The sequence below is a fragment of the Cavia porcellus genome, unplaced genomic scaffold (genome assembly GCF_034190915.1).
Source record: "Cavia porcellus strain 051 isolate PalLab524CR breed Dunkin Hartley unplaced genomic scaffold, mCavPor4.1 scaffold_16, whole genome shotgun sequence".
NCBI lineage: Eukaryota > Metazoa > Chordata > Mammalia > Rodentia > Caviidae > Cavia > Cavia porcellus.
The window spans coordinates 40,138,757-40,162,387 of NW_026947499.1; the positions used below are offsets into that span (position 1 = coordinate 40,138,757).

The 23,631-nt window shown below is 39.8% G+C and overlaps 1 protein-coding gene across 1 annotated transcript in view; it reads right to left on the reverse strand.

Annotated features, from left to right (window-relative positions):
• Positions 1-7,942: 7,942 nt before the first annotated feature.
• Grin2a (glutamate ionotropic receptor NMDA type subunit 2A) overlaps positions 7,943-23,631 on the reverse strand; it is a 420,257-nt gene continuing 404,568 nt past the window's right edge. Inside the window, exon 14 of the mRNA XM_063226505.1 lies at positions 7,943-19,483. Within this exon, the coding sequence (XP_063082575.1) occupies positions 17,690-19,483 (1,794 nt within the window). The 3' untranslated portion in view covers positions 7,943-17,689. The remainder of the gene's footprint in view (positions 19,484-23,631) is intronic.

Here is a 23,631-nt window from a genome sequence, read left to right on the forward strand (position 1 = left end):
ACATGTAAATTTCTGAGACTAGAGTTGTATGGGTGCAAGAGACACTCATATGTAACAAAATATGAAAGACAGAGAAATCATTGGAGCATCTTAGATAAATGAGATACTTGATCCTCTGTTGTATTTATTCTCTCTGTAGATAGATGGTGGTTTTGTAATATGATCACAAATTCTATAATGCTCCTTCCTTCAGAAGTTGAAATTTTTCCCCTTATAGTGCTCATGTATAATGAGTAGAATACTATGGAAGAGCTGTGGGTGGGTATCTGAGACAGTTATAAAAGGTACTGCACCTTTCTCTCCTTCTTACTCCTAACCCCCCTCCTGTCTTTCCTCCTACCTTTTCTCTGTCCTCCTCCCCACTCTTCCCCTCCTCCCTTCCTCTTTCTCATCTTCCTCTTCTTCCTCCTCCCACCCATCACTTATTTCCCTAGGCCAGCTCGATGCTTTCTGATGAGATCTCAGAGGCAGCCAAGGCCTCCAACTAACAACCACATGAGTGAGTCTGGAGGCAAATCCTTCTTACCCAGTGAAGCTTTCCAATGGTTATAGCCCTAATGGACCCATAGACTGCAGCCTCATGAGAAACCCTTTACCCAAACACCCAGAAAAACTGCTTTCAAATTCCTGACCCACTTTAAGACGGTAAATATTTTTTGTTTGGGCACAATTTGTTTTGTAGCAATGAATAACTAATGCAAGGTTTGACTCCATTTTTAGCATCAGATTCTGTGTCAGGATTCAATTAGAGAATGACCAGAAGATAAGAGTTAAATAAGGGATACTAGGATATAGATACATCATATATATATCTATATCTATCTATCTGTATATATATATATATATATATATATATATATATATATATGTGTGTGTGTGTGTGTGTGTCCTATATGTCCTATATATCCTATATATGTCCTATATATTCTATATATAGATATATACTACCCTACAATATCATATGTTTATATGTCCAATATATACTAGGATATATAGATAGAGCTATATATAGATATAGACAGAGAGAAGGAGAGCGGGAGAGAGTGAAAGAGAATGTTATAAAGATTTAGCCTCACCCAGTTATGGGAGTTGATCAAGCACTATCTATAAGGTTGTTGTTTTTATATCCAATGCTGAAGGTTCAAATCATCAAGAAAATTCACATAAAAAGCAAATTTGTGAAGAGGAGAGGAAACTAAAGTACCTGAAGCCCTTGAAAAGAAGTTAGAGCTTATGATGAGGGGCTGGACCGTACCAGTTCTCACTGCCTCTGCATTTGAAGAAGAGCCTTTTTGCAAAAATGAGCACCCTTTGTCATGGGCTAAGAACACACTTAGCCCAGGAATTGGAGGTGATGAAAGAGGATCCAAGGGGTAGTGGGACAGTTGCAGGTCTGAGTGGCACCCTACACCAAAGAAATGACCCAGGAGATAGACATGTGCAAGCTGCTGGTGTTCCTATCTTGACCTTCCAAGCAAAAAACCCAAATTATTGCTTTTTCCCTCAAAATCTCCTGTGAAAATACCTCTTATGATCACCCTGATTAGCAAATAAGCACAGTAAAAATCCAACATACTATCTCCAATTGTTCTATCTACACTCAAAATATTTGGTAACTCCCCAAATTAGTTCAGTAATTTTCCTATATACCACCCAGGCCACTGTCTTTAAGGGGAGCCTTACAGTGGTAAAAAGGTAGATGTGTAAAAAAGGATTTCTAATTGGTTATTGAAGAACTGAACAGTCTACCACAAACTCTCCTTCGGGGAACTAAGGAAGGTAACACAGAAGCCAAGCTTCAAAGAATAATTGTTTTTGCAAGATGGTTAAAGGACCATCACAATGAAGAGGGAACAATATTTTGGTGGTCTCATTTGGAAGATGAAGGTTTGTTACGGCTGGACTGGCATATTTGCACAAGGCGTATTGGGAGAGGAGGCCAGAAAATGAGAATTAGAAAGCACAAACCAGGCGTTGCCTAGCATGTCAAAGAGTTGGTGTTTACTCTTCCTCCAGGTACCAGGGAGCTATCAAAAGGCTTCCAGCTGAAGAATGACATGGTCAGAATTTTATTTTAGAACCATCACTTGATCAAATGTATGAAAAGACTTAAAGGTGAGTCAAAATCAGAAGCAGGAAGGCCTGTTATTAGTATGTCACAATAATTAATGTAAGAGCAAATCAAATAGAAATCAGGTGTGAGGATAATGAACAGAGGCGTGTAGGAGGATCCAGGTGGAAAATTAGCCAAAGCTGGGGAGAGGAAGGAAGGGAAAGTCAATGTGACTGTCAGGACCTTGGTCTCAAAATAGAGGGCTGAGAATGCCTTGTTCCAAGAAAGGAAAACCTATTAAGAAGAGATGGTCTTATTTAAAGGGGGAGAAGGATAGACTTTATTTTTAATATGTTGGCTTTGGCAGTGCCTTCAAAAATATTTGGTAGCCAGATGAAACTATGCAACTGTGATTTTTCTTTTTTTCTTTCGCTTAACCTATTGTTGATGAATAAATGTGAGATATGGACTCTGAATTTTATATTTTATAGCCAAACACTGAAGTGTCCAAAGCCAATGGAAGGCTTTTCTAGTGCTGCTGGCAATACAAATGCCCATACTTCATCCTCTAAACTATTCTTCCTGCAACTTCTGATGAAATGTGGGTTGTTAAAATGGTAGGAGAGCATTAGGAAAGCCACAGAATCTGATTTGTGATTTCACACAGAAGTGTGGATTTGGTTATCCAGGGTTATAAAGACTTGTAGTGTGCTGATTGCAATGCATTGGCTCCTATCACATGATGTTGCCTATTTTTCTGGCATTTGTGGTGCTTAAGCTTCATTGCATCAGCCTGATTGGTTTGAGAGCCAACTAGAGATTAGTAAAGTGTGCTTCTGGGTGTGTCTGGGCAGGTCATGGAGGCACGACCTTCAGTACTGTATATGGCTTCTCATCCCTTCCTCCCTACTCTGCTCCTCAGCTGCCATGGACTAAACATCTTTGCTCCATCACATCCTTCCACCATGACTTTTATGCCTTGGAACCAGCTGATTATAGACCGAAACCTTTGAAACCATGAGCTAAATTAAACTTCCATTTTAAATTGCAGGTGTTAGGTGTTGTGTACCAGAAATAGGAAACAGTAACTTGACTGAAACCAATAAAATATGTTCTAGTTCTATGGGCCAGTCTGGGCCCTGATGTCTTTACATTACTCCAAGCACAGATCTTCTTGAGCCATTGCACTTTTACTATTTTCCAATTGGGAAGTTTATGTGGTCCTTACTCACTGAGTTTGGAAATAGAGGAGATGGAGTGTGAACTGGGTGTTTCTGATGAGGGGTGGCACCCTCTTTATTTCATCACTTTCTGGTCCTTCCTCTTCTTTGGCTCCTGCTTTCGTTAGAGGTCTTTGTCAATCAAACTCAATAAGAATGGTGCTTCTATACAATGCCAACAGCGCCATCACTCAGGCTCTGATATTGTGGCTGAGATTTCCTACCCACTTAGAGAAGAATGAAATGGGAGGGGGCTATCTTTTAGAAGTCAGGGCTGCCTGCAGTACTGCTGAGTTAAGAAGAGTCAAGTTGCTGTTTCTTCCCCAGAAAAGAGCAGAGACAGCAAGAGAAAGAAAGAGCAAATTTCTGAAATGCTCTGGATGCCGGTGGGGGAAGTGGGGATGAGTTGGATACTTCTTCAAGGTAAGTTAAAGAATTTCTAATGGAAAGTCACAGCATGGACTGCTTCTGGCTTCTGCTAGCAGGCAAGCTGCATCAAAGGTTTTACTGAGCCAGTGTGCAGAAGGCTTTGCACACACTCCCCAGAACTTTCAGCATCTCAGAAAATCCAAGAGCATAAAATAATATATATACATTCGGTCTTTTCTTTGTCTATTTCCTCAAGGGAGTAGTACAGACAGTTTGCACACAATTCTCTGGAATTTCAGGACTCTGGAAAGGCAGAAGCAAAGCACGGGGACTTTTTAAAAATCTGCTTCCTTTAGAAAAACCCTTGCTATATCATTTTTAATTCATGGGTCACTTGTAACTCTAAGGAGAAGCTGAAGTCAAGTAGCCTAGGCTTCCACCTATTTCCAAAGTCATTTGTTTCTTAATGTGTCCCTTATCTGAGTACCGTTCTTAAGTTTTACTTTTTAGCTAAAAAAAGTACAAAACTAAAAAATATATACTATCTTTTGTATAGTTAAAAATGTCTCTTTACAGTCCTGTGAAGGAGGCAGAACTGGAAATAATAAATTTCCTTTCATTGATACATATGAGAAAGCTAAGAGAAGTCAGCTCTCAGAATAAGAGATACTTGGTAAGGATGACACAACAAGGATGTGGCTGAGAACCCAGAATTCCTGTCTCCTGTTTTTGCTGCTTATTTAAAATTAGCTTTTGAACACTGAGTCTCCTTGCCTGCATGCCAATAGATTTTAGGTAGCAGTGGTCACGGCAGTAGATATGAAAAGTTATGGGTGTGGATCATGGGATGTGGGATACACTCACCCCATTTTCACCGTGACCATTCAGTGCACAAATTTAAGGAAGTCACTTCAACTCTCTGGCTTTGGTTTCCTTATATGTAAAATGGGGGTTATAATCTCTGCTACTGAGGAGTGCTCTAAACAGTTTTTAAAGGACCCTCTATAAAGATGGGTTAATTTAATGAACATTGATGATTTTTTTTTTCAGAACTCTCAGAAAAGAATATAAATGACCCCAATTACTCCATTACTAACACAAGATTACAGGGTCTTCCACAAGACAACATTTTTGGTTTTATCCTTGGACTTACTGCAAATTTGACTGGCAACTGAGAGTTTTTTGCTCTCACAGGACCTGAACTGTCTGTTAATTAAGTTTGCTCAGCTGTCTATTCATTAGGCTTCAGCCAGCAGAATCTTGGGGGGAAAGAAAATAAGTGAACCATACCAGAGAGCCACATCACTGGCAGAAGCCAACGTCCCAAGCCTGAGGTACAAATAGCCTCCTCATTAGGAAATAATTATGCCCCTAATGGAGCTACATGGATGTAAAGGCATCCTATAAACTGATGATTAGTTTCATAGCAATGATGGTATTTAGTGCCACTTCAGTTAATGGGAAATGTGTTGGAAATATCCCATCTTCAGCTACATTGAAGAAAAGGCTGGGGTTGAGGGGAGCCCAGAAGATGGAATAATGCAAACAAAAGGGAAACATTTGTCCTTTCTTTGGAGAGAGTGCTGCACTGTCAGATTTTAAGGTGTAGAGTTAGTACATTTGGGTTTGAGTCCTCCTGCCTCTGATAGCTATCAACTCAGTGATTGGAAACAAGGCACTTCTTTCTTTAGGTCTCAGTCTTCTCATCTGTTAAGTGGTGGTAATTAAAAATAGCAATATAGCTGGGTATGGTGGTACTCACTCGTAATCCCAGCTACTCATGAGGCAGAAGCAGGAGGATCTCAAGTTTGAGTCCAACTTGGGCAATTTAGTGAGATCAAACAAAATTAAAAAGAAAGCCGAGCGTGTAGCTCAGTGCAAGGCCTTGAGTTCAATTCCCAATACAGAAAAAAAAGTGATATAACCTTGTCATAAGGTTGTTTTGCAGCAGAAAGTGTCACAAAAATGTCGTGTTGTTTTGAAGCCAACAATCCTCCACATGTTACAGGTTAATTATTTTTGAACTCAAGAAACATTGTGTTGTTCATGATGATGTAGTTTTACAACATAACTGGTCTGTTGACCCCATGCTGCACACCCATGTTGTAATCTGAAGTGTGGTATATTGGAAAAGCATCTCAGGTATTCATTTTCTAATGGATGGAGGGATTTAATAACCTGACGTTTGTGAAAGTGGCTCAAAGTCTAGGGTGTATTCACAGCAAGTGCTGTAGAAATGCTGATGTCTTATACCCATCTCGGTCCCTCATGCCAGATTCAGTTGTGAAATCTTCACTGCAAAATGCTGTGTGAACCAGAATGATATATTCCCTTTCTCCTAGTTTTAATTTTCTCATCTGTAAAGAGAGAAGAAAAAAGCTGAAACCAGGTAGAAATGCAAGAAAGGGGCTCCAGAATTCAAGGCATCTCTTATTATCCTATACCCTCTGTAACACCATCCACTCATTTGAAGGTCTGATGCACCTGAACAAGGAGAAAGATTTTGAGATCTTTGAGACTAGAGTTACCACCATTTCATTGGAGACCATGATGGATTGTTACACATCTGAACTTAGTTCTGATCTTTTTTGATATTCCTATATATTAGTGTTTCTAGAAGTTCCACCTCTGTCCCAGGCAAATTCTCCCAAATCAAATATTTCCATGAGCAGAAGTTATTTGCCACCATGGAGGAGCAAACAATCTGCTCCATTCCTGATTTCATCACGGCCAAAAAGAAAATGTGTCAATGAGAGTTCACTCCTCAAGATTATTTCCACTTCATTTTACTAGGTCAGAGCAAGTAAATAGTCTTCTGGAGGACTCAGGTCTGCCTCAGAGCTGAGGGTCTACCTTACCAAAGTGGAGAGAAATCACCAAGTTCTTCAGACAAGAGCAGCTGCCATTTATCCTAGAAGGTCCTGGGGCTCAGCTGCTACATGAGAGCACTTGGATAGCAATGTCCCTGCCCTACTCAAACCAGCTTAGCCCCAAGTAAAGAGCTTCTGTTGGATGCCACCATTTTCTTAAAGATCCTCAAAGATTCCATTACCACAAAACAATCATCTCCCAATGAGCAGGATCTGGTACGGATTAAGTGTGTATCCTGTGAACAGATTTCAGAGAGACTTGATTATTTTCCACTTTCTCCAAGCTTCTCAGTAAGCTGGGAGACTTGTAGGTGCCGGAGTCTGGACTTGTATGTGATGTGAGCTCCACTTTTGTTTCGGCCACACCCTGTGAATTCTAATGTTTGTGCCCTGAGTCCACAGTGATTGATATACAGTACACGCTTCACAAACTGGTTCCGGAACACCAGTGGAAATTGAGGCTCTTGTGCCACGATGCATTATTTTCTCTCAGAAGAATGGCCTCACATTGTGGTAATTAAGGTTGTACTCTGAGTGAGGGATTAAAAACCCCATCACCTCTTCCTAATCTTCCCTCATTTTCCTCTTTGTTTCCACCGTGGTCTTCTCTAAGTCACACAGACAAGGATGATTCTTGAGGAGATTCAGCATCATCAAGTTCAAGTCTGTGTTACGGTTGATACATTGTGTCAACCTGAGGAGTTTAGAAGCTTAACCAAGAGACTGGGCAGGGAGATGGGGTCCTTACTTTGTAAATATCCTCATCCTGTGCAAGAGGAGGGCACAGAGATTTTGTCAGTGCTCAACCCACCCTGGAGAAGGGGAAGTGGCCTGAGTACAATATAAGGGAGGAAAAGGGATTTCTTTTTCTCTTTCTGCTCTGGCTGCTGCCTTGAAGTGTTGCCCTTCATGCCACCCTACCTTGGAGCCAACTGATTATGGACTGAAACTTCTGCAGTGAGCTAAATAAACCTTTCTTTCCTTCGTTTTGAGTGTTGGGTGTTTTTGTCCAGCAATAAGAGAAAAGTAACCACGACAAGTCTGCAAGCAGTTGCACAGGAAGGTGGCATCCAATTAAGGGACACTGAACAAGCTGATACCTGAATTCCCCTCAGTCCCAGGCCTCCCTATTTACTCCCCCATTGCACAAAGTGGGGAAAATGCTCAATTTGCAAACAGTTCAGTTCACAAACAAAAGAAACATGCAAAATTTTGCTTCTGTTTGAAAACTTTGCATTAAGTGACAAACTGAACAACAGCCATCTTCCCCATAAGAAACACAAACATAAGTCATTTTCGCCACAATGGTAAAGCAAATGAAGTTATCAAACCAGAGTACCATTGCATTTCCCTTTTGGGCCAAAAATAAGCTTTCTGAAATATTAGAAATGCCCACAACAGCCGCAGCAACAACAAAGACCACAACTCTATTTCTCATTTTCATATCAATGGCAGAAATTATCTTTATTAGAAAAATGAAATTTTCCTGTATTTACATTTTTACACCATATGACCGGGCACTTCTGTTGCCTCAGGAGTTATGTACATTTCAGTTTGCACACACATTTCAAACCCCATTCCTTAAAACAGTTGATAACACATTGAACAAAATTAAAAGACGTACTACAAGAAGACAACCATAGTATATACTTCCTCTATCATAGAAAGGTGTTAAGCAAACGTGTAATTTTGTAGCTATGCTTGGAATTATTTAATACAGTAATTAGCACTCCTCATGCAGTGGATTAAAACATGACAGATATAAACTGCTGCGATTGGTACGTGAAGATCTTCTCCTAAGTGAAGACCAGTGAGTGGAGCACACAACTTGCTTTGGGCTCCACCATACAAGAGATCAAGCCAGTTTGGATGTATTTTAGACAGTGTTAGAATGTAGCTGTGAGTGGAAACCCTCTGCATATGAGTTCAATCTCATCCCTTAATGGGTTAAAAGTGGACTCAGACATAAACCCTTTGCATATAAGCTGTTTAATTCAGTAACATTTGTGGGAAATGACCAGCTTGTATATTATGAAGTATGTTTCACAGCATAGGGAAGAAATGAATAGTTTACCCCCTTTTTCTGTCTGAGGAGACCATTATTTATAATTTTACAATCGACTTCTTATTCAAGCCACTAATTCATTCACTTAATTCATTCTTAGTACTCAGTTTGAATATATATATATATATATATATATATATATATATATATACTATGCATAGAAACATTCCAGTGTGATATAAACTATGACAAATTCTACTAATTAACTTGGCAAGTGTATGCTTTTAAATTTGTTTTAGCAGGGGAATGAACAAAATTGGCACTTGTAGTTTAAAAAAAAAACTGGTTAAAACAATCCTCGAGGACCCTCAGGCTTAGAAAACATCTCAGCCACATCTAGCTATATTGAGCAGTGATTGCATTTTTTAATGAAAATATGATTCTTGACCTGCTATTTTATTTGAAAAAAATGAGCAATTGACATCCTTCCTCATGGAAAATTCGGGAACATGAATGTTATACTTGCATCTTCCTGAATCCATCACACAACCCCTTGGATTCTTCCTAAAATAGTACTCAGAATCTTCTGTTTCTAAACTCGAACATTTCCCTACTGTTTGTGGCTCAAAGCTGTATCTACAAACCTAATAAACTTAAGATTTAAGAAAAAAACGAAACAGGCTTAAAATGTCAATACCTTTCATTCGCTTGAATTAGCTTAGCTGTGAATAACAATAATTCAATAAGTCTTAGATGGCTAATGTAAAAACATACACTAGACTCAAAAGGCTGTGATTGTTTTTTGTTGTCAAACTGTGTTTTTATGTTTGTGGACCTTCACTATTTGCTCAATTATCAATAGTCTTTGATTTGAGCCCTTTAAGAGCTTGAAACAGTGAAATGTCAGATCAATGCAAAGCATTTTAAATGCCAAAGACAAATTTATGTTTGGTGCTGAACAATTAACCTTATTAATTTAAAAGGTAGCCATGGTACTGGCTATGCATTATGCTAATATCCTTTGGAAGGCTCATCTTCAATCCTTCCCAAAGGTGTAAAAGGGAATTAAGTGGAAGAGGTTATGACCTGGGCTGCTGCTAATGAAGAATGTTCATGATTACAAAAACGCAAACTCATCATTCCCCTGACATGGCACATAAAAGGGATTTATAAGTGATAATCTTCGTTTTGTTTGTTGCTGCTGACTGCTGACACCTTACTTGAGGAAGTTAATCTGAGGAATGACTCCATTTTAAACAGTTTGGTTCTGGTTCCCTAGAGGATTGCATACTCAGAACTATGTCTCCAAAGAAGACACACTATTGGCTAAATTATTCTTTGGGATGCTCTACGTTCTGCATAGTTCAACATCCCTGGGAGAATATTGTCACACAGTTACAGACACGACAACAGGATCTCAAAATAGCTATTAAATAATAATATACTTTCTGTCTGAATAGGTTTGTTGCTGCCATCTTGAAAGATGAGAATGACTGGAGAATCTTTCTCGGAGACTAGGACACAAGTTCTTGCTTTATGATTAGCAATCCTCCAGGACTAAACCATGGAGCCACTCAGAAAACCATCCCTTCCAATCCTAGCTCAGTTTTCTCATCTATAAAATGGGCTAATGTGTTCCACCTTATAGTATATATAAAAGCCAGGAAAAAAAAGTGTGGCTTAGAACACCGGAGGAAGAGGATGCAAATAAAAGGCATGTGTGTGCTTAGGGACCTTGCCTACAGCATGCATGTAACACTATGTCATGCTGGAGTTCCAGGAAGCCCAGTAGAAATATTCCATTTCAACCCTTTAATGGCAACATGAACAACCATTTGGTGATCGAACAGTTATCCTTATGTTTATGGCCAGGAAAGCATTTCTAAAGCAATTCAAAAAATAGAACAATTCAAGAAAGTAAATAACAACAACATTTTAAGAATTGGCCCTCGGCTACTGTGACCACCTTAATGCTCTCAGTCATTTGTGAAAAATTCAGTTCTCTACTCTCTGTTCCACCTCTGAATCTCATTCTGTCTGCCTGGTAAAGAGAAGCAAACATATAGATGAAATAAAGAGGGACAGTCAACTTGCAAATGACATCACCTGTTTAAAAATGGGTCATAATGTTTAGGAGAGCTTTAATGGAGGGCCACAAGGCAGTGTGTGTGTGCATATATATGAGTGTGTGCACGTCCCTACTCACAGGAGAGTATACTATGTACACATGCTTAATGGAATTAGCCCTGATTTCAGCTGATAAAAAGAAGAGAGATTAGGAAAGAGATATTTAAGATTAGGCACATGCTAAGTAGAGAAAATAACACCCCAGGAAGCACATAAAAAATTGCTGAGTGCAAGCATAAGAAGGAGAGACGCTAGCAACATTCACATCTCTGAGGGGACTGTGAACAGGGGTGAGGCCCCAGGAGTGTTCTTCCACATCCCGGATCCGATAACAGGGGCAAGACAATGCCAAACCTACTCATCATAGATGCTGGCACTCAAGAGAAAGCCCAGGAACCTCTAAATAATCTCTCTCTCTCTCTCTCTCTCTCTCTCTCTCTCTCTCTCTCTCTCTCTCTCTCTTTCTGTCTGTCTCTTTCTCTCTCCCTTCCCTCCTCCCTCCTTATCACTCTCTTTTCTGACCTCTCTGGAGGAGATCAGGCACTTCAAGAATACGTCAAAGGTTAGAAATTTAATAGCTTATTTCTGATGAGGCCGAGTACTAAAACCTCAGTTTCCTTATCTGTAAAATGGGAGCAATAATATTTATATCTTATTATACTGAGGATCCTATTCCGAGCTAATTTGTACTCAATGTAGATATATTTTTCTATATTTTCAGACTCAGGAGTTGATATGTGGAATATACTTGTGATGAGCAGAAAATATAACATTCCAGTGGTACCGAGAATGGGATGGTCAGAGTGAAAAATCTTCCTCTCCACCGTCTCCCTCCACCATCTCTCCTGAAGATCCTTTAGTTTAGTTCTCCTAGGTTCCTTTAGTCACTCTTTGTCCCATTTTCTCTGTAGGGAACCTGATACTCGCTCCCACCAGTCACAACAGCAGGCACTTAGGACTCAGTAAAGACTTTTCTCTATTCCCCCACCCTCACCCCAACCCCAAACACCCATGCCCTGGACTATTGAAAGTGCTCTTTACATGTCAAAAATAAAGCAAAGCAAAAAGAATTTGGGGAAATATTTTGTCTTTTTACATCCTGGTCTATTTTCTAAACCTTTCAGGAATTTTTTTCAACCTTTTTTTTTTGAAGTACGTGTCATAAAGAAGATCCAAGAGGAAGCAGGATTTGGCAAAGTTTAGAGAACTGATTGAAACCATACCTATACCTGCAAAATTTCGGAAGAGAAAGTTTGTTGTACTATTTGGCAGCTTTTGCACTCCCCAAATAGCTTTCTAAGGTTCAAATAAATCAGCCATCTTTACAAGTGTCAGCTATATTCTTCAGAGTTACATTAAGGTCCGGGGAGTTACCAAAAGGTCTGGTTATTTTATTTCCTAGGTTTGATTATGGAATCAGATTGACATTTATTTCCTGGAAACAATTTCATTGCTCACTAAATATTTTCACCATTTAGTTTGTTTAGCTTTTATGGTCTTTAGTTATCTTCTATATTAGGGAATTAAATTTCTAAATCATATACTCCTTACAGGAAGAAACGATATATTTTCTACTCACTTTACAAATTCCTAACCCCAAACTGGATTTCAAAAAAGAGTGGGCAGTCAGGTAAGTGCAATTACCTGATCAAGACACTTGGCTCAACCTTGCTGCCTGGGAAATACAACTGTTATTTCAGTGACTGTGGCCAGATCTCATCTTTGGTTTGAGATTTCAATCTATAGCCTGTCTCTTGTTCTTTCCCAGGAGAAGAGTTGATAAAAACAGTTTTTCCTTCTGAGACTCTGAGACAAGAAGAGATTATGAAAGACATTAAAGAGAAACTGAATTCAAAGAGGCATCCCTGGGTCCGTACAGGACTAAGAGGCAAAGAAAGTCAGGTCAGCGGATCTCTCTGACTCATCCTGCAGCCATTCAGAAATGTCCTCCTGAAAGAAACCAAGAAACAGCTACCATGGTAAGAAATCAACCACAAAGTCTTGGGTGTCAGCCCATCTTTAATGTTCTCCGACTTCATGACCTCCTACAAATTACTGTCACTTTACAGACTTCATTTTCTCATCTCTCTTACATTTCCCCTAAATCTTGGTGTAAGTTCTGTTTTGCTAAGATGCTCTGGGGCAGGCACCTGGGCTGATACTAGCCTGAGAATGCTTTTGGGAACAGAAAATGTATACAGTAGTGGAGAAGAGGATAAAGAATTTTACATAGGAAATCTGTGCCTTTTGGTGGGCTTACAGAAATCACACTAAAGTCCTTATTAGTATTGTCTTCAAAAGTGAATGTGAGCAGCATATAGTCCATACCCTTCACCCAGATCCTTTTTTGTAAGGGCTCAAGAAAACCAATGCCCAAATCCTACTTGGGCCCTGTTATCTTCCCTAAAACTGAAATTTTAAAAATATAGCGTCCTCTCCACAAAAACCATCAAAGTAACCAGAATGGGTTTTCCATGTGTCAATACGATCATTGCCACTTAATTTTTAAATGTAAACTTTACAATATGTACAACTTTATTTGGATAATACACTTATGTGTGAATTTTAGAAATCAAGCATGTATATTATATACATGTGTACACAAGCATCTATATTCATAGGATAAGTGCATTTGATCATTTTTGATCTGTATCAGGTGGCAAGCTGACCTCATCTGAAACAATTAGTCATGAAAACAGTACAATATAAAGGAATGGAATGGGAAGGGTAGGATGCATACTGGGAGAACTTTTCAAGTATAGACCCCACATAATCTCTCTATAAGCACATTCAACTGTTGTTTTCCAAAGGAAGATGGGTTATCAGAGAAGCCTAACTTTGACTCAAGTGAAAATAAACACTGCTTTTGAAAGGAAAATCACATTTACATAGAACTCTTAACTTGTATGAAATATCAGCCAATGCATTTGGCTTCCACCTATTGAAATTCTTTTTCTTAAATCCATTTATATCTACTATAGTGGTAATGCAAACAAGCTCCCTTTGGGAAACAACTCCTGTCCCCTCCCAAGGATTCATGCACAACAGCTATGCACAAAGAAACAGTACAGGAATGTGCATAATGCTAACGAGTGTATTCACCTCCTCTGAAAGATATCTAGGTTCCTCAAATTAGTATTTATCGGGGCTGGGGATTTAGCTCAGCGGCATAAGCACCTGCCTTGCAAGCAGGCAGTCGTGAGTTCGATCCCTGGTACCGATAAAAACGAAAAAGACAAAAAAAAAAAAAATTAGTATTTATCTAGGTCTTAAACCGCAAGGGACTTCAGTGCAAGGTATTTATTTATATGACAACCGATTATTAAAGCTGCATTTTTTAGGTTTAAAGGAGATAAATTTTTAATCACCATTTAATTAACACCAACTTTCTTTTTCTTTCTCATTAGCAATTCTATTTGCAAAGAATTCAGGGCATTTGTCATTTCCTGAGAAGGATACAGAATATTAAATACACATCAGTAGTAGACATATCAAATAGAATAAACAATGTGTGACTGTGTGATTACCATGGATCTTTTGACTAATTAACTGCCTTGGCTAAAGTCCCATTTAAACAAAACTATTTCATTTGTAAACAAGGTGTAGTTTTCTTTTTTTCCTCCAGAAAATAACTGTGAATTTATTTGACAGATTTTGCTGCAATGGGTGAATTTCAATGCTTTCATCAGAAAAGCTAAGTATTAAGATCTCTTAGGCACTCCATGAAACAGGGAAGAGAAACCCAAGAACAAGCCACAAGACAGTCACAGTGTGACCTGAAAAAATGGAAAGAAACTTTGCAGAGGACACACAACTGTGAATGGTGAGATTACAACCCCTCAATTCTCATGGAAACCTCCCTGGCCGGAAGATAGATTCACTGAAGACTTGCCCACTTGGAATAATGAACCCAGTTGTGCCCTAAGAACTAGCAGGTTTAAGGAGGATGCAAACTATTTTCCAGAACATTAAGATTCCCCAGACTTTATGCTCTGGTAGCCTCCCTTCCACAGAGTACGTTAATATGTTGCATGTGCGCACTGTTACCCATGGACAGAAACTTGGCTGCTGCATCCAGGGATGCCTATCTAGGGATGGCACTTTTGAGAAGGTGAATCTTTCCCAAGTGGGGAAACCATTTATTAGAGAAATAACATTATAGATGCAACCTTGACTTAAGCCAAGTAAAACTCAAGCATTTGAGTTCAAAGATTCTTGCCTCTTGGCATCAAATCTAAGATCTCAAAACTATGATATATCACAAGAATCTTTGTAATGGGCCCATAATTTAGGGTTCTATAATTATTTCTTTACCTTCTTTACCATAGATGCCTTTTACCAGTGAATGTTATATTTTGGATATTCTTTTTCCAAAAACCAACTGATTTGAATTAGCTTTGAATAGCACCACATCATTGTATTTTACTTGGAAAATGACTCTGATTTTCTTTTTCAAAATTGTCACATTTAAGAATCAGTGCTTTACTGAAAGAAGTGTGTTTTTCTACTATATTGCTTTTAGTTCTTCCAAAACTCACATTTTTAATTCTTTATCCAGATACTTATGAAGTTAATAGTGGAAGAATTAGTGGGCTTTTGGATGTTTGGAGTCAATGCTAGGGTAAGTGCTCTCTCCTTAGACATGTTGTGGCACTTGGCAAACCTCTTGTCTTTGAGGACATCAGAGGAAGGCAGAAAGCCTCTGGATTGAGCACACATCATTTCTCTGTATCCAGGGGAGATTTTTTAATTTATTTCATGTTAAGACATGCTAGTCTTGTGAGGACAGGGGGCTTATCTTAGCAGGGCAAATGCAGATCTGAATATAATGGGAAGGCAAAGGCAGAAAGTGCTCAAAAAATATACAATCCAAGAGACCTACATTTAAGATCAGAAGTTGGAGTGGCTGTTTAAGGTCCATAAATCCAGCATTTTCCACTGCTGGGTCTTGGAGCAGCAAAGGGAAAGTATACAAGAAATAATGTCATTTTTAAGTACATTGGTCACCAGCGTCACCTCAATCCTTTCTGCTTTTCAAGGATAATTGAAAGATGTTCCCTCCTCTTGCTTCCCTTTGCCGTTCCACCATGGACACTCAAACTTATTGCAGCCACTTTTCATCACTATAGAAATATTGTAGGTTGGGTGCACTTTTTCAAAGATACAGGCATTCTCGAGCGCTAAGAAAATCATCTCTGGCACTTACCCACTTACAGGAAAATACTACTTACAAAACAGAATACACATGAGGAAAAGAAACAACATAATTGTCCAGCCTGCCATTTTGTCTTTCTCCAAGAATTCAAAACAAAATGCAAGAAACAAACTGGAAAATGACCAAGCTCGCTCACATGAGCTCAGGGCCTCTGCTGATGCCCCCAAACAGACTGAGGTCTTCTACAAAACTTGATGGGTAGTTAGCCTAATTATTTCAAGAATATTAATTAAACTATACCAATTAATGGAACGGAACCATATAAAATACTTGATTAGTATTGTTTGTTGGTTTTATGGCATTCACTTTTTAAACTAGAAAATTCTTGTCTGAAAAAGCTTAATAACTAGTAACAACTAACTTTTTATTGACACTTTGCTACAGGAAGGTGCTATGCTAAGAAGCTTACCATTCCTAAACCTTCCCCCTCTTTTCTGACTGTTTTAAATAAGTATAATCCATACCATATATGCACAGATTTGAGTAGAATAAGAACGGGATGGTTCAAGTAGTTCAGAAATGATAAATGCATTGAGAATTCTTTATATATTTGTTGGTGCTGGTGAAGTAGTTTCTTCCCACAGAAAGAATATTTCAGAAGAGGAAAAATCACTTGTTTCACTAAGCTTCTCCAGAGTTTGGAGGATGCTCAGGATAGGTGCATGAGTGCTTCACCGTTTGAGGGTCTTTGATATGAGGAGGCTGGGTGGCAATGAGTGTCCAAGAGAGTTTCATAACGTTAAGGGAGCTAAACCTAAAGAACCATGTTAGCCTTGGGCAGACAGATGGCATGGTACTTCTTACAAATCACAGTACACATGGCTGTTGGCACATGTCACCACATTAACAACTCTGCAAAGAGCAACACACAGCTAATTAGACGCCATCATGGCTGTTCAGGAACTGAACAAGTTATGGTTACTCTGGGAAAAACGAGGTAACAGATACTATACAACCCTGAGTCATCACCAGAAGGGAGAAAATGCAAACTTACATACAGAGGAGTCTTCAGGATAGACTACAATGGCCACTGTGTCATAGACAGAAGATCCACACTTAGACATCAAAGACATAAATGTGTTAGTTTATGCAGCTCTGAACAAGACCATCAAAGCCAAAAGTGAAAGAAACACACACATCGACATCCAAAGAGATTCTTGTAGCTCTCTGCCTGAGAGTCTCTGGCTTTTTGTTCCAGCTGTGTCTTGGGAATGAACTATAATGAAGGTAATACAGGTACCACGAACACATTGATTTGCTATTCTGGATTTCTTGGGGTTGGGCCTGGGCTGTGAATGGAAGGCATAACAATAAAGCTAACAAGTCGAACTTCCTAATCTCTTGCACATGTCAATCTCACTACAGCGCAGATGCATTCTTAACGGTTTTATTGTCTGTGTCAGATTTACATGCATACCATATTGCTTATCCTGTATTAGAGAACCATTAGGCATTTCTGATGAAGAAATTATATGGTGGACTGATCTTAATGGAATTTGGAATATAGGAAATCATAACATCACCATCAGCATCTAGTGCATCATTATTGCCAACATACCTAGTAGGCATGTCCTAGAGATTTGCCCTTATTTATGTATTTGTTTTTGGTTAAGAACTCACCTATCTTGTATCTGTCACACTTAGCACAAACCTCATAAGACTCCTTGAGTGGAAGATTATGGCATGGAGCCATGTGCAAAAGAACCAACAAAAAATACCTCTCTAAATCCTCTTCCTAAGAGCAGGGCACTATTGGACATCCAACATCTACCCTCCAGAACGTTGGCTATTACATATGTTTCCCTATAGATAAAACATTAATGGAAGATTTTAAACGTCAGATTCAATACTAGGCATTTTCTTGTACACACGTCTATTGCTGCAGGAATTTAAAACCCTGGGGGTAGAGTACATATTATTCTTATTTGCAGCATAAGGCATAACATGCTCCGAAATATACACATCACTGTGGCCCCGACTGTCCCTAGAACAGTATGATGCTGTTGACCTCAAGGACGATCGAAGGTAGCTGTCATTCACTGCTTGTGATGGCAGGGAGTGTTTATAAGGGTCCGAGGGGCATCTCCCAATAACTAAGCGTTGATCATCCCTGTAGGAGTGAAGGAAAGGATTATCAGAGGTGTGGTCTGGCAAGAGAGACTTGCTCCTCTTGCTGTCCTCCAGACCTTGGGGGAAAAGGGAGCTTTTGTTCCCCGAGAGTTTGCTTGCAGGGACACTAAACAGGCTCCCATATAAGTTGCCCTCTAGGAGCCTCTCCCTGTCCTTGAGGCTTATGCTCCGGGAAGGCTTGCTGAGGTCTATCTCCCTGGGTTTGTCAAGGATATTATCATAGGAATGCTGACGGCTAATCCTTAGCTTATTCTTCTGGAACTGGAGTGTATTGTTCTGTGCCCAATCTTGCTGGTAGATCCCCTCCTGGCTAGCTGGGTTCCCTGTTTCCTGGAGCATCTGGTCTTCATCGATATCATAGAGGTTTCCCATCCTCAGGCAGGCATCACACTTGAAGGGAGACCTCATGGTGAAGTGGCCAGAGTAGGTGGGCAGGTTAGAAAGGCAGCTTCGGCAGTGTGTGGAGTTCTGCCGGTAACTACCTTCGCTGTGAGGAGAACCCTTGTCTTTCAAGGTGAAGTGCTTGGCATAGAGCTTGTACTGGTCATTGTTGGGAAGCCCATCTTCATTATGCAGGGGGTTCCTGTTCACAGGCAGTGTGGAGTCCCCCTTGCGGAAATTCTCACCATGATCCTGGTAGGGATCTGGGAAGCCTACGTTCTCCTGGAGGGATATATTTTCAACAAACTGGGGAGGATCTAAGTGGAAACTGGGTTCTTTCTCACCATCGATGGTGTAGATCTTGTCCCTGGGAGAGCTGGCTTTGGTTTTCAGGTAGGTGCGTTCAACCTCGCTGCAGTCCTTGGGGTACTTGGAGGCCATTGATCTTTTAAAGTTGTCCTTGGTTTTATGGTTCTTATTGTTGTCAGGTTCCCTGTGGCATGTGGCCCGACTTGAAGTTTCTGAAATATCAGAATGAGCCACCTCTTCTGGAAGGTACCTGGGGCTCTTTAAGGAATGGGTCCTGTTCTCTACTGTCCCCTCATCCCTCTGGGACACTGGATTCTGGCTCAGAGAATCTTGGCGTAGAGACTCCATGGATTTCTTCCAGAGCTGCCGGGGTCTAGAGTTCCCTTTGGATTCCGTACTCACAGTCACCTCCACTGTGTTAGGGTTGGACTCGTTAAGGGTAAGAGGATGCTGTCCCTGGAACACATAGTTATTGAGGTTATCCTTGTGCCTGTTGGCCACAAATGTTTGAAGTTCATTCATGTTATCTCCAAAAATGCTATCTTTCCCCTGGAAGGACCTGTTGTCTGCGTATATCATATTCCCCTTGTCTGAAACCATATCCATTATGAGGGAGCCTCTTTGGATAAAGTCGGCAGTTCTTTTGGGTGAGTCCATTCTTGAAGAGTTCATGTTGGACATGTTGGAAATGTTTTTGGCTGAACGGAGGAGCTTTAGCATGTTGCTTTGGGACCCAGTCAAATTGAAGTCTGGAGACTTCTTCTTTTCTTCGATGTGCACACCATGAATGCAGCTGTAGATGCCCTGTGAGGAAGCAACACAAAAGAGCCATCAACAGCAGCCATTGGTTAAAACACTTCTCACCTACATTTTACCTGCGCAGGTGAGATACGTGCTTCTTACAGGAGCCTTGGAGAAAAAACAGTGGCATTGACCCTGAATCCTGACCATTTTCTTCAGTGAATGAAACAAATTATAAAGCACTAGGTATATTTTACTGCTTCAGCTCAGTGCAAAGTCAACTTCACAGAGTTTCACAAGGCATTCTAGGAAACTTATCAACTGGTTATCTCATAACTATAAATTCTCTGTGCCTCCAAACTGGTATAGAAGGATATTTGACCCTCCCTATTCCTAGATCACCAAATGACAATTTTGTTATTAAGTCCCAAGCACCATCTGAAGTAGTTTGGCTATCAGAGAGTTAACTATTGACAAATAAGCCAGGCAAAAACAAGGAGTCATCTCTGATTAAATCTTTACATAACTTATTCTTACTTATATGCAAAAGTTCTTGATCAAGGAATGTGAGCCAATCAAAAAATTTTTTCTCCCTGGATTAATGAATATTCTAAAGGAGGGCATGAAATCCATATAAGGGCAATGGAACTTTTGATGCAGGTGTATCCACATCTATGGATACTCAGACAAAAGGGAGAGTTGTAGAATCTAGTCCTGTTGCCATGTGGGGATGCTAGCCTGAAAGTGAAGCCATCACAGTGTAATACCCAAGGGAAAGGGGGACATCGTTTGGGACTCTGGAGCCATCCTCTTGAACTTCTTAATCGACTTAATGTATTCCTTGTGTATATATATATATATATATATATATATATATATATATACACACATATATATGTATATATGTATATATTCATATATATATATATATATATATATATATATATATATAAAATCTTGTTCAGTGCAGTTACTAGCAATAGTACTGAATTCTCAAGACATGCTAATACCAGTTGTAAATATACCCAGAAGTGGAGGATTTGTGTATTCTTGGGCAGCTGAAATATGATCACTTCCATTTCCAAGTCTTGTTTTCTACTTTCTTTTCTTAAACTTGGCTTTCTTTTACAAGTTTAACTGTTATGAAGGAGAGAGTTCTTCATTCACATTATAATAACAGACAGAAAACATTGATAACATTTTGATTTGTGGGCATCTTGCTTTTCTCTAACACCTCTTCCAGATTTTTGGCAGCTATAGCTGAAGATAGTCAGACCACGGTTTCAGCATTTTACTTGGTCCTCCAGAAACTGTCATGGGCCAATCAAGAAGGGATGTGTGGGGCAGCTGCTGCTGACTTTGTCATAAACAGGAATGTGCCAGGCGTATGATTATCGTAGACTTTGATCATGTTGGTTGCATTGGTCCACATGGGTTTTACTCACAAGGATATTCGTGGAACTGTGATAGCTTCAACTCATTCATATAGCTGCATTTTCTTCACAGTTTCTAAAGACAGTCTCTACTCTAGCCTTGTTGGATTAATAAACAGGAAAGCTGACTGTTGTGAGTTTGAGCATTTCTTTCTCTGATCTTCTCAACCCAGGCTTCACGGAGAAGGCTCCATGAGGCCCCAGGTACCATCATAGTCTTTGTTTCTTTCTGGCAGTCTGGTCATTAGTCTCTTTCTCTATTTCCATATGGCTGGCTATTCATCCTCATAACCCCTCCCTATAGTTTCCTGGCTGGCAAGAGTTTCCCAGCTGTGGATGTGAAAAATCATACCGATGTGCCATGCATTTCACATAGCACAGTGCTGCTCAATCTGGTCTGTGACCCATGGCTTCCTCACCCAACCTAGTAACATAATAATCTTGTACTCTAACCCATATGCCAGTATGGTGAAACTGCTGTTTCCTGTATGTCAGAAAGATCCATTTTTTTATTGTTAGTATTATGAAAACAGTAATTTTGTATTTTTTTCTTAGCTTGAAATTTTATTCTAACAAGTTCCCGTGTTCTATGCTAGATATTCTAAGAACTTCCATCTCCCTTTTTAACCTTCAAGAAATATTCTCCCTCCTGGCTGGATGAGCTGGCTGTGTTTGTGTTTGGGGGTCAGGGCCCTCTCATGTTGCAGTTAGACGGGAGGTTGTCTGCTGTCTGCTTTCCCTTGGTCCTTTTGTCCGTAGGATGAACACAGCAGAGCAGTGGAAGTTTCCAGTGCTGATCTTCCTGGAGGCAGCATGATGGACTCAATCTGTGCCCCAGTTTTTGATGACAGCCTCCTCCAACTAAATGGATCCATGGAATAGAAGTTGAATAAAAAAGTGTATATTACACCATGACAGGAAGAATCTGAGGCCCAGAAGTCACCAAACCTGAATCCCAGCTTTATCATGCAGTAGCCCTGTGGCTTTGGTTAAACTGTTAAACCTATGTCAGTCTCAGTTTTTGCATCTGTACCATGGAAATCATATCCTGTTCAAAGGACGGGCACAAGCACAAAATAAAATAATGCAAATGAGGCCTCTGACACCACAGATGCTCAAAACATGTGGACCAGAGAAACCGTCCGATCTTCTCTGGCCCTGTCCTTCCCTCTTTCTCCTTTCAGACCAGCTTGAGCATGCACACAATGTCCATTTTGTTAAAGCTTTGGGAAACGTATACTACTTCCTCATATTGAGGGTTGTTCTCGACAGGTACTTTGGCCTTCTGGTTAGATAACCAGTCAAATCAATCCAGGAGCCGAATAAATCCCTCAGCTAGAGTTTCTATGTTCCCTACATAACTCCCTCTTTTCACTTCTCTATTATTCATTTACACTCTGGGTATATGCTGTGAGTTGCAAAAATAAGATGGCCTTTTGGTCCTTTGGTGTACTCTGAGTCAAATAAAATTAACATCAACAACTAAATACATCATTCCAAACAATTCGCTTTGCTTCTCCAGAGGTTGTCTGACTTCTCAGAATGCTGTCTCCCCAGAACTCTACTGTCTTCCTCTTACTCTGGGCCCAGTCCCCGAGGGTCTAGTTTCTATTGGTCCCCATTGTGAGTCAGCCCAAAACATCTCCTATTCTGTTTCTAAGCTCCCCACATTGCTCACTGGGAAGGAAGTTCCTGTACCTCTGGGTTTTGGCTTCACTGTGTCTCCCCATCTTCACATTTCAGGACACAACCAAGTTTGGGTTTTGTTTGTTTGTTTGTTTGTTTTTTGTTTTTTTTAATGACAGTGAACTTATTGTATTTCCCTTAGAGGAAAAGTATTTTGGAGAGAAATAAAACTTAAGAACATTTTTAGACAAAGAATGGGTTTTTGTAAGTTGTAATAAAAAAAGGGCCATAGCTCTGTGTGACGCTTGGTTCCTGTGTTAATTAAACATCTTTGAACTCCGTTCATGTTCCCTAGAAGTGCCAGTAGTTCACATGCACCTCAGATTAGTGTTTGTATTGTATTCCCCAAGAGCTTCCCGGAGACATGAAGACCACAAGAAGAGCTAGTGTGCTTGCTGTGGGGAGAGTTAATTGTATTAGCTGCTCAAAGGAGAACTAGTGGTGGACAGATTCAGGCTCTGTGAAGAACAAACCTGTCTAAGGAAGCCATATATCTCAGAATATTGTGCATCAGCATCCTTGGAACAAAGCTTAAACTCTGAAGTAGACTAATGAACAAGACACAATCTCTGTGAACAGAAAATTTCTCTTTCATGCCTTTCTTGTCTGATGAGTGGAGTGAGAAGAGCCTTACCATTTCAAAGAAACAAAAAGTGAGGTCAAAAACGACCCATTCTTTGGAGCTCAGTCTCCTCATCTATATGATAGGTGTGATCATGTCAACCTCACAGGTACTGTGAAGATTAGAAATGATACAAGAAACAAACCTGACCCAGGCTTTTGTCTTCACACCAGACACAAAATATTCATGTTATTTACCATGAAGTATGGTAACTCCATGCTTCAGTGAATCTGTTTGCACAATGAGTACACTTTTGTTTTTCTGTGTACCATCTGCACTGTGTGAGTTACATATATATAAGATGGCAAATATGTGAAGATGTATAGAAGAAAACCTTTAGATATAGTGATAGCCCTTGCTTAGACAGGAAGAACGTTTTCTGTTTTTCCGGAGCCCTGCTATATGTAGCATTAGGAGCTTGAATTTTTTCAAAATTTCCCTAATAAACTAGAGAGGGAGGAAAACATCAT